Source organism: Diceros bicornis, chromosome 18 (assembly GCF_020826845.1).
Source record: "Diceros bicornis minor isolate mBicDic1 chromosome 18, mDicBic1.mat.cur, whole genome shotgun sequence".
Lineage (NCBI taxonomy): Eukaryota > Metazoa > Chordata > Mammalia > Perissodactyla > Rhinocerotidae > Diceros > Diceros bicornis.
In genome coordinates this window covers 58,645,814-58,657,585 of record NC_080757.1, presented here as the reverse complement: position 1 = coordinate 58,657,585, position 11,772 = coordinate 58,645,814, and the positions used below count along the sequence as shown (strand labels likewise).

General features: G+C 55.3%; 2 protein-coding genes across 2 annotated transcripts in view; both read left to right on the top strand.

Moving 5' to 3' along the window:
* The window catches only part of USP36 (ubiquitin specific peptidase 36), a 272,438-nt gene that overhangs the window by 198,202 nt on the left and 62,464 nt on the right, over positions 1-11,772 (top strand). The window lies entirely within an intron of this gene.
* TIMP2 (TIMP metallopeptidase inhibitor 2) overlaps positions 1-11,772 on the top strand; it is a 51,182-nt gene that overhangs the window by 24,341 nt on the left and 15,069 nt on the right. Inside the window, exon 2 of the mRNA XM_058561795.1 lies at positions 10,811-10,911. Within this exon, the coding sequence (XP_058417778.1) occupies positions 10,811-10,911 (101 nt within the window). The remainder of the gene's footprint in view (positions 1-10,810; positions 10,912-11,772) is intronic.

Genomic DNA, 11,772 nt, shown 5'->3' with positions numbered 1-11,772 from the left:
CTTCCCTGGAGCTCACAGAACCCCAAACGTGCCATTTGTATGGGGCAGTAATGTCAGTGTTGAACTTTTTTATAAAGTTCAACGAGTCTTGCTGGTTTTGTTTTAATTTTTTTTATTTATTTATTTTTTGGCGAGGAAGATTCACCCTGAGCTAACATCCGTTCGCCAATCCTCCTCTTTTTGCTGAGGAAGAGGGGCCCTGGGCTAACATCCGTGCCCATCTTCCTCTACTTTATGTGGGACACCACCACAGCTTGGCTTGATAAGCGGTGCATAGGTCCACACCTGGGATCCGAACCTGCAAGCCTCGGGGCCGCCAAAGCAGAGCGCGCAAACTTAACCACTACACCGCCAGGCCAGTCCCATTGGTTTCATTTTTAAATCATCACTAGCTTGGGTGAGGAGCCTTCTCCCATCTCACGTTTTCAGCCTATAGGGTCTCCATCGTCTGTCTGTGGCTTTTCTACTTGAGGTAGAGAGAATGTTTGCTCCCAGCCAGGTTTCTTTCTGGCATCTGCTTCCGGAATGTCATGGGTCAGGCTGCAAAGCAACTCAACAATTTGATCCAAGCCCAACATGTATAAGAAAGAAGTTCTGTGGCCAGGGGGACATTGTCACTCCCAGGCCACTTGAGGATTATGGGGGGAGGGGCTCTGGCTTTTTGTAGATGCTCAGCATTGTGTGTCACAAGGAGATCACCTGGAGAGCTCCTGTCTGCCACTGAAGGGTCACCTTGGTCGGGGAGGTTGGAGAGGGGGCTGTGGAATCACCAGGTTTAGAGCCGTGGCCACGGTAGGACCCAAGCCCTGAGTAATGAGGTTGTCCCGACTCGGCCTGGAAGCCATAGTCTGATGAATGGACGAGCCTGCCTTTGAGTGGGTTATTTTTGTTTCCGCTTTCAAAGGTAGTATTTGTGTTCCATGTGTTCTAGGTGAGGAATTGCCCCTTCTTGGCTACACTTGAGCTAAAGTAAGTGTAGGGGATGGGCAGCGAGACGTGGTGGAGGGTGACTCATCTCTGCCTAGATGGTCACACCTACACTGTCCTCTGGCAGCAGGACAAGACATCCTGCCCTTTCCCACCTGTCCTGCAGAAGGTGAAAGGGGAATGAGGTACTTCTTTGCCCAGGCCAGTAGTGGGGAAATAGCCCTCCAGGACCCCTCCCCACCCTAAAAAGATGACCCTCCAATGATTCCCTGTGGAGATGTCATGGGTATCGTCCATCTCTCAGTGGTAGCCAAAGGGTGGGCTGGGGTCCCGGCAGACCCTGTCTTCTTGGTCACTTTGACACAGCTGGACTGTAGTGCCCTAGGACAGCACCACCTGGAAGGGCATGGGGCTCCTGGAAGGTTTCCATGAAGTATCGCCAGGTGGCAGTAAGGACGCCTGCCACCATGGCTGTGTGTGCCTTCATCCTCCTATAGCACTTCTGGTGTCCTCCCCCAGGGGGCCTCCCTCTCTCCCCTAGAGGTTCTCCCGCTCTGAACACTGTCTTCGGGAGTTTTCCACTGGTTTTGTGCTTCTGCCCCCACATTTGGGGGCAGCTTCCCTGTTCTCGTCTTGACTCTGCATTTACTAGAACCATCATCATCTGGTCACTTCCTTGCAGCCCTGCCTGTGAGTCTTTCTCCCCACCCAGACCGCAGGGACTTGGTAAGGCCTCCATGGCCACCCTGGTGGTGGACAGGTCCCCGTGTGTGCCCCAGGGGTTTGCAGGGGAGTAGCAGCACTGGTCACGTGTGCTGCCGAGGTCCCCTGTCCGTGGGCGGGGACAGGCCGGCAGTGTCTGACAATTGCCTGGACGAGAGCAGCAGGACCAGCAGTTCACCTCGTGATGGTGTGACCCACTCCTGCACTTGCTGGGCCAGCAGGCGTCATTGGTTTTGGACGTGGCCCCATATTCCATGTGTGCTGCTCTGAGGGTCCTCACTCCTCTCCCCTCCCCCGCCAGCCAGGTGCGTGGCCATAGTGTGTGTGATAACATCCAGAACCTCAGAAATGTAAAATAATGGCAAAAATAAGATTTTTAAAGTTGGGGGCACAGAGGACCCCCTCTGATCTGCAGTAGTTCTTCCAGTGAGTGGAAGGTGGCCACGATACGTGGACGGCATCTTGCCTCTGCCCTCCTCACTCTGTACCATGTTGGAGGGTTGATATAGCAGTATCACAGGTCCTTTGACGGCCCAGGACACGTCGCAGGTGGGAACTGAGGGCTGGGTTGACTGCACACCACCACTCGCTACCAGCTTCGAGGGGCAGGTGGGCTGACCTGGGGTCTTATTTGCCAGGCTAAGCTAGCGAGAAAGAGGAGGGGCATGAACTGCCCAGCGCTACTGCTTGGGCTCTCTCCACGTTGGAAGCTGGGTGTGTGGGCCCTGGGATTCCAGCCTTTACATCCCTGTTTCTGTCTCCTGAGAAATGCAGTGGGTTGGGGTCAGCCCTCAGACCGCATGCCTCTGAGTCCCACGCAAGGGCCACTGCTGCTGCACTGTCCACACTGACGGGGGCCAGGGCCGTGGGCCCAGCCCTTGTGTATTTGCTCCCGAAAAGGAGGCAGTCTGGAGAGGAACAGAGACCTGCCCGAGGTCACAGTCCACCAGCAGCAGCGTGAGGACAGGACCCTCGTCTGCTGCCCCTCGCTTCTGTGCTGTCCTTCCGGCCGCTCTGTGTCCGTCTCAGCCTGTGGGTGGGAAGGGATTGCGAGGGGTGGCTGGGTGTTCCCTCGGCACCTCTCCAAGCTCCCTCTGCCTCCTGCCCTGCCCCACTCCTGCTCCTGTCCCCACTCTGGGCTCCAGGCTTGGGGTTTGCAGGGCTGAGCTTGGCTCCTCCTCAGGGTCTTGGCGGAGAAAGTGCAGAGCAGCAGTTCCCTCCACAAAGCCACACTGTTCTCAGCAAATCCTCCCAGGATCGGGATGCATTTTTTTCAAATGATTCAGCAGCACGTGAATGGGAAGGGCCGAGCCCAAGGCTTCGGGAACCGTGACCAAGGCCTCTGGCATGAGATCCCACTGGGCCCACAGGGAGAAGGGAGGAAGGGTGGCAGGGCGTGAATTGGGGGTCCTGGGGGTTGAGGAGGGCAGCTGGGAAGCTGGGCAGCTAGTGCTGCAGCTTTTCTCTGCACAGCTGAAGCTCTCAAAGATGTTGTTTCCTTCGTGCTCCCAAGGGGAGCCGCAGCGAATGGACAGGAAACAGAGGTGGGAGAGCTGGTCTCCATGGAGACGGGGCATCCAGTGGACAGCAGCTCACGTGTATGTGTTTGAATCTTGAACAGCACTGGGCAGGGCTGGCAAATCCCCAGGGACCAGGCTCATGGTGTAGCACGGGAGCTGCACCCCATCGGTCTCCCTGCCCCACCCACAGCCTCCCACAAAACACATCTGCTCTGAGCACTTGTCATTCCAGGCATTTCTAACCCTGGCCTGAGTCATGCTGGCCAAATCTTGCCCTCACCCTGGACAGGCACAGCCCCGCTCCAGAGCTGGGGATGGGGAGGCTTGGAGGGACCTGAGGGTGCGTCTGGTCTCTCACAGCTGCTGCAGGGACGGAAGAAGCCCTGGGTTCCCTCCCAGCACCACAGGGCTGTTTTTAATTACTAAATGACAGGCCCTTTTTTTTTTTTTTCTCATTTCCCTAAAAGGAGCGAACTTGGAGGAGGTCTGCTCAACCACTGACCGAAAGGGGCCAGGCATTGAGGCCAGGCAGGCAGAGCTAGTGTTTAGGGAAAAGCCCCCATGACCGTGTCCACTGAGGGGCACCTTGGAAAGTGGGGGCTGGGCAGACAGTGAGGCCGGAGGGGCAGGTGGGGCTGAACACTCCCATGGACATCCAGGTGCAGAGCCAGCGCTGACGCCATGCGTTCCTTGTGACATCTCCCAGGCTGCTCAACCACACCCTGTTTCCACGTACAGCTCTGTAGGGAGGGGCGTGGCCTCAGTACCTGGGACATCAGAGCAAGTCTGCAGTCCATGTGAGCACAATCCACTTTCTAGATCACCGTCTGCATGCACCTGCCCCTCCAGCTGGTGGGGTCAGCCCACCTGCTAAAGAAGCAGATGCAGTCCCATTGGAGACATTCAAAACCGTCTTTACTCTGCCCCCCAAGCCCACTGGGATGGTTTAGTTAGACACAAGCGGTTAGGGATCCACAGTAATTGGGGGCAAGGCCCTGAAAAATATAATCATTTCATCTCAGCTTTTGGGGCTGGCCCCGTGGCTAGTGGTTGAGTTTGGCATGCTCCGCTTTGGCGGCCCGAGTTCACAGGTTCAGATCCTGGGGGCGGACCTACACCACTCATCAGCTGTGCTGTGGCAGGGACCCACATACCAACTAGAGGAAGTTTGCCATATATGTTAGCTCAGGGCTAATCTTCCTCAAGCAACAAAAGAGGAAGGTTAACAGATGTTAGCTCAGGGTGAATCTTCCTCAGCAAAAAAAAAAAAAAAACTCATTGCAGCTTTCGTAGGGCAGAGCTGCAGGCTCTGTCGGGTATAAACATGGGTATAGACATATGGTGGGCATATGTCAAGTGTAGACATGGGAAGTGGGGCACCCCTTCACTTTCCTGACTCTGACCTTGAAGGTTAATGAGTGGCTGGGATGGAGGTGCCCTGGGTCCACCCTCATCCAGGGCTTTGGACAAGTTCATCAAAATCCAAAGGTCAAGTGGCCTCGGCCAGGTCGACCAGCCATCTGGCGTCACTCCGTCCACCCAAAAGGGACAAGAAGCTCTCAGCCCAAGTGGCAGCCGCAGGCTGTAGTTGCAAGCATTAGTGGGCACTTTAGTAGATCTGTGATGTGAGGGCGTAGACGTCTAAACCCAGGGTGCCCCCTTTTTTGGAGAGTGTAGACAAAAGCATCGAATCCTGCAGCCCTCCCTGAGTGCCCCAGGGGGCCACCGAACACACCTAGAGAGCCTGTCCATCCTCGCCCAGCCTGGCCTGGCCTGGCCCGTCCCGGAGTAAGTGGGGGCTGGGCTTCCTCTGAAATGATTGGCATGTAATTCTACCCAGAGACGAGGAAATGGACCCAGTGACCCGTGGAGGAGGTTTGCAGCTCAGGCTTCAGCCACCCCCTTTGCATCTAAGAAACATCCGTCTCTGCGGCTAGCCCCCTATAACCGCCTGCAGCTGCTGCTGCTCTCACACCAGTGACCACAGTGCTCTTGGGTCACCCCCATTCCAGTCAGAGCAGTAGAGCGACCCCACCCACTCTTGATTGAGGCCAGTAGGGTCTTTGGCAAATGTGCTAGCCAGTCGAAGGCCCCCATCTCCCCTCTCCCCCGTGAATGGCATTGGGAGCTGTGCCCCTAATTGGAGGGACCACTGGGCGTTTTCCATAGGGCTGTGAGCAAGATCGAAGAACAGAGCAGCACTGTCCCTGCCAATGCCCGTCTCCCTAGGCCCCTCCCAGGTCCCAGCTGGAGGCTGCAGTAGGTGGACTGGGCTGGGAGGGGACAGTGGCCTCTGCTGACACTGCCACTGCCAGCCACCCCTGCCAGTCTGAGTCAGTGCACACGTAAGGCTCAGATGATTCAGGACTGGATTTTGACCTCACATGTTGACCGATGTTTTTCTGAATCCTGGTGATTCCCACACCTCTTCCGGGCAAACGGGTGATCTTTTCCTAAGCCAGAAGTTCTGCCTCAGCAGACACTGGGGGCTCGGGACTTAGAGTGTGTCGAGTGCACTGGGACAAGGCTGTAAATGTCTAAAAGTCACATTTCAATATCCACAGACTTACCTGTGCTCCGGAGTTGGAGCCCATGCCCAGGCAGAGCAGCCCCATTGGGGAAGGTCCTATAGGATATATTCATATACAGTCACGCATCGCTTGATGACAAGGATACATTCTGAGCAATGCATCATTAGATGATTTCGTCGTCGTGCAAACATCACAGAGTGTACTCACACAAACCTAGCTGGTACAGCCTCCTACGCACCCAGGCTCTGTGGTACTGATCTTACAGGACCACCACAGTGTATTTGGTTCCTCATTGACTGAAATGTCATGATGCAGCCGTGGCTGTATATGGACATGGGATTCCTCCAGAGAGCAGCTGGACCCGTGACAAGGTAATAAAGATAATTCAGTGAGTGTGAAATAAATGAACTTCTCAGAGGCAGTTCTCTTTCAGGGTCTGGCTCCCCCATAGATTATGTGCACGGCTTTTTCTCCTCCCTTGCTTCCCCAGGAACATCCGTGGACACAGTAGGGCTCAGAAGATGTTGGTGGAGTGTGGGAGGGGACTTGAACCTCGGCCTAGGCTGATGGAGTGTGTTGCACCTCCTGGCTGGCCCAGGCCGCGTCGTGTACTGGGGACATCCAAGGTTTCCCACAAGGCCCTTCACTGTCCCCTCCCCCAGGACAGCAGCGGGACAGTCTGGCCTCCACTGGCTTTCCCTGGGAGGTTGTCATCCCTCCCAGTCTGAACGCAGCCTGTGTTCCTTGGATCATTGTCCGTGACCTTGACTTTCCACCCGCCCAGTTCTTTTCCATCCCAAATCTGGCTGGGTGTCCTAGGGATTGTTTTTGCAGGCTCCTAGCAGGGGGAAGTGACATCATGTGGTGTCCACGGCTGAGGGGTGGGGGCGGGGGCTCTGCGGTTGCGTGTGCTTTGAATTAAGTCCACAGTTGTGCATTCCAGTAGCCAACATCTGGCGGTGAATTCATCAGGCAGCGTATCACCCTTGATCTCAAACCCAGATGTTGTGTTAACGGCAGAAGGGAAAGAAGGAAAAACAATCTGAGCAGCCTGGGGAGAGGCCATCATTTTTGGGCGCAAAGAAGTTAGAACAAGACTCTTTATGAAGACTCTCCCTCCTGCCGCTGCCTCTGGTTCCTACTGTGAGGGGCAGGGTAGTGGAGCAGAGCAGACCACTCCTGGGGGATGGACAGGACTGGGCTGATTCCCCTCCCTGGGGCCAAACACCAAGCCCAGCACAGCATAGGTGTTTGGTAAAGTGTGTCCGTGCCTGGATTTTATTTTCTTCCCAGATTCTTTGGGTCTCATTGTTTTTCCTCAGCCCTGTTCTTTTGCTGGCCGGGGACTCAGAGAGGCCCATCCCTCCCTTGGAGTGGCCTCCATTGTGGCTCAGGGTGATGCCCATTGCCGTGGGTGCAGGAGACGCGTTTCTGGAGAGCCCTCTCTGCCTCCTCCCTGTCTGCCACTGGCAGTTGGAAAACTGTGTGCTTCCGCTTTGCTGTCCATCATCTGTCTTCGTGCCCACGTTGGCAAGATCTGCTACTGAAGACCCTCCCACACCTTACTTCTTTCTTCCTTTAGGCAACAGGAGGAGCCCCATGCTTTTAGGGTTTGCGCTTGAAAGGCAGCCTAACCCTGAGCTCTGAGTTTGGCATGTAAGACAGTCCCCACTCTGGCCTGGTGCCGGGGCAGAAGGCTGAGGGTCTAAACATCTGCAGCCAGAGCTGGCTGGGGTCCACTGTGACACCACCCCAGCCTGCCCTCCTCATGGGGCCCATCCGTCCTGTTTCCCCTCAGGTCTCCTGCCTTCAGCTTGCCCGTGGGATCCTCTGGCAGTGATGAATTCATTTGCCAAAGTTTTGCGTGTGCCCTCCCCTCTGCAGAGTGCTGAGCCCAGACAGTACCTGCTGCCCTGAGCAGGTCGGCGGTGTTGATCCTCGCATCTTCGTGGGCAGGTGTATGCCCAGCATCTCTTCTTCATGTTCACAGGGTGTTGATGCTTTGGGGAAGGTTTCTGTAGAACTGGCCCTTCTCTGCCTCTCTTGATTCTCACTTTTCTTTCCTTCGAATTATCTCTCATTTTACAAAGTGGGGAGGAGGTTTCCCCCAGAATTCAGAGAGACCCTGAAGAATCTGAGTTCTTGTTCTGCATGGACGAGCCCCGTTGGAGAGCCTCCCGGCTCCCCACCCCCACTTCCCAGCACGCCACTGGCGGCCTCAGTACTGGTTAATGGTCTAGTCTTAACCCCACAGGTCCACCCTGGACCCTGGATTCAACCACTCTCTTCTTTTCGGACAGTTTTAAAAAGGACGTTCTATAGTCTGTAGTCCCAGAGCTAAGCAGACACGTCCAGAAGCTGGACCGAGACCCAGACTCGGGGATCACACTGACCGGGACAGGCCCTGAGGAGCCAGCAGTCAGCGGGATGCAGCTCTCCAAGCCCCTCACCCCCAGGGTGGGGGAGTTGGTGCCACACCTCTCAGCAGTGCTGCTTTGGTTCTGGCGTCCTGACCCAGACCCTGTACATCGTGTGCGAGGCGCTGCACGGCACACACACCACAGCTCTCAGTCCTCACCACACCTGACAAGGGCGCAGGTACTGCGGGGTATCTCCGTGTCAGATGTGAGCAGCTGTGTCTCAGCGAGGTCCGGGAACTTCCCTGAGACTACGCCGGAGGGGCCTACAGCAGGATGTCGCCCCCCTGCTGCCCCTTTTAAATAAGGACTCAGGCTGCCTGGGAGCCTTAGGGGCTTTTGTAAGAGAAAAATGCATGGACCTTAACATGTGGGATGGAATGGAACCTTTTGGAGTCCTGTTTGGGGGTAGTTGCTGCTGCTTTTCTGATCACCAGCAGTGTGTTTATGGAGCACCTGTTGTGCATTAAACACTGCAGAGTAGTGGACCTCTGAAAAGCAGGTCCCAAAAGCACGCAGAATTGGGCGTACTGTAGTAAAACCTGGCAGCATTGCCCCTTCTAGAACCGCTGTCTCCTTTAGATGTTCCTGGTTCGTCTCATATCGTGACTGAGGACGATACTACAGAAGAGCAGACTTACGCCAGGGTTGATCTGGCACGGTTACTGATTGGCATAAACGCTTTTCTCTGCAGCATTGTGATCAGGTGTAGCTTAGGCAGGTAGTAAAAGGGACCAAAGTCAACCTCGCCTGGGCTGCCATCCCAAGTTTCTCAGGTGCAGCTCAGTTCCACCTGGGAAAAACTTAGAGAACACCGACTGTTCTGTGGTTAAAATGTAACCTTTGCCGTTAGAAGCTCCCAGGGCCCCAGGTGTACAGGCGTTTACACCTGTATGGTGTAATGGACAAGAGATGTGGAATGTACCAAGTGCTACAGGAGGACAGGATTTCCCAGAACAAGACGGTAAAGGGGTATTTTAGCTGGGTCTTGAAGGATGAATAGAAGTTCTCCAGGCAGGGAGGGGGAGATGGCATTTGGGGCAGAAGGAACTTGCCTCTCCAGAAGCGGGGACAACCCTGGACAGGTTCAGGTTCAGGGGATTATTATGGACTGGTGGAACAGCAAGAGCAGGAGCAACTAAGGCAACTGAAATAGCCGCTGGTTGGCACCAGCTCGCAAGGAGTCTCCTGTTTCAGACGAGGGAAGTGGGTGGCCAAGGAAGATGTTTGAGCTGGACGGGATGGGCCTATAAAAAGACAACTGGTGCTGAGGATGGGAGGAGATGCTGGAAACCAAGGGCACATCCTCTGTTCTGGGGTAGCCCACCAGGTGGCATTTCCTAGATATGGCCTTGCAGGTTAGGGCCTGGCTTAGCCTGGGAAATAGGAACCTGTGGCCTCTGCCAGTCATGACTCAGCTCCAACAGAAGAAGAGACAAGAATGGGGTTTGGGCCGGGGTGGGGCGGTGGGGCTGTGGTGCGGGGCCCTGGTGCCAGGCTGGGATCTAGAGAGCATTTCTGGGGTCCAAGGGGATGGGCACCAATGGGGGATCCGTGTGCCTAGGCCCTTCTGCTCTGTGGGAGAAAACAGCCCTGTCCAGAGGTTTCTAAGATTCGAGCTGCCCACTCAGGGTGGAGGTGGGAGGCTCCTGTGAGCCTGGCACTGTCTGCTCCTTCTTTCTCTATTTTGCTCACATCCACACTAACACGACACCCAGAGCGACCCTGCACGGCTGAATTTTGGAGGGCAAAGCTTTTAAAGCCATTAAGACAGGCCGTGCCAGCAGCTGACAAGCCTGGAAATGAAAAAAGGGAGGGTTCTGCCCAAGTGACAGAGTGAACCGCTGATCTGCGCCTTGACAGGTTACAGGGCAGAGCCGAGTCCTGGCTTAATTGCTAGTAGGAGGCCCTGTGGTGCATGGCCCTTGAGAGCCTCAGGCTTCGGCGAACGTTCTGGAACCTTCTCAGCCCGACCTCTTCCCCTCTGCTTCATCTTGCGTCACCGTCTGGGATCATCTTTCTTTCTGTTTGACCTCCTCCCTCAGCATCTGTCCCTCAGTTCTGCCATGGGGGCGTTTCCTCACCTGATTCCGTGAGCTTTGGGTTAAAGTGCCCTGACCTGTCCTCTGTCAGCCCCTGAGAGAATATGTATTGTTACAAAGAATCATCCACAGGACATTTTCCAGGGAAACTGTTAGGACAGAGAGGAGGGTAGCAGGATGGACCTGTTAGATGTAAGACCCCAAACCTAAATATGATGGGGCCTCCTTAAGGCGGGTACCTACCCCTCTGCCTTCAGCCTGTAAAGCTGTTTGCCAACAGGCTATGGATGGAGGACGGTGGCGGGCATCCGTCTGCCCGTCCTCAACTGCGTGAGTCAGGACGGCAGGCCGGTTGGTGGGCTTATCTGTTCCCCAGCCACTGGTACATACACACCGGAGAGAGTGAAAACAGCCCCAAACACGCAGGCTTGACCTCTACAGGGAGCTTTGTTCAGACGTCCACAGAGGATTCTTGGGGAAGAATCCTGGAACTGGGGGGAGTCCCGGAGCTTCACTTCCTGGTCAGCCCCTTTGGCTTGTGTGGAATCTGACGCCGTGTTGGGGGCTGGATCATCTTGCCCCTTGCCTCCTCCTCGGAGCCAGGGCGGTCTCACGGGGAGCTTGCTCATCTCTCTGTCTTTGTTTGGCAGTGATTAGGGCCAAAGCGGTGAGTGAGAAGGAGGTGGACTCTGGGAACGACATCTACGGCAACCCCATCAAGCGGATTCAGTATGAGATCAAGCAGATAAAGGTAACAGTGACCTTTCCTCCGTGGGGCAGAGCTGCAGGAGGGTCGGGAGTGAGACTGGGTCCTCCAGGGGACAGAGACCATGAGGGAGCATCCCGCTGTCTTGAGGTGCTACTGGGTCCCGGGGCGCGGTCCAGCCATCCATGGAGCAGACAGTAAGGACATCAAGCCACAAGTCGATGCAATTTTCCTTGATGCATCTGAAATGCCTGAAAAGTTGTGTGGACAGGATGTGTTCCCATCAACTAAGTTAGTTCAGAAATGTGTTATCTTCCTTTCGATGGATAATAAGTTGGTGGCATAGCCTCAGCGTTAAGTTACCAAGTTCACCATAGCTTCTATGGAATGTTCCGTGAGCACCTGTCGGTGGCTGAGCTGTTGTGAGGTTCAAAGGCACCAAGAACTTGGTTGTCCCCTCTGGGAGCCCCAGTTCCCCCAGACAGTGGTGTGGGGTTTAGTCTTGGCTGGTTGGCTTTAAAGTCGACGAGGAAGAGGGACTTGGGGAAAGGAGGATGCTGTGAAGAGGCGTGGTTGGGGGCCGCTTTCTGGAATAGGGGAGCGAGGAAAGAAATGGAGATGGCAGCCTGGCCGGTGCCGGAGAAGATGATTCGCCAAGTGGGAGAGGGACGGGCAGACGTCAGGGACTGCAGACCGAGGAGAGGTGGTGGGGTGTTAGTTTGTTCAGAAGGTTGTTCCTGTTCAAGGGCGTGTGGCAAGGAGCCCATGTTTGAGAGGGAGACAGAGGGAGGAAGGACACGGGGGAGGTTGGAAGGACAGGACGAGCGCTGGCAGAAAGTTGTTGACAATACTAACTTGGTCTACAAGAGAGAAGAAGATTCTAGGCTCTGGCTGGAGGGACAGCCT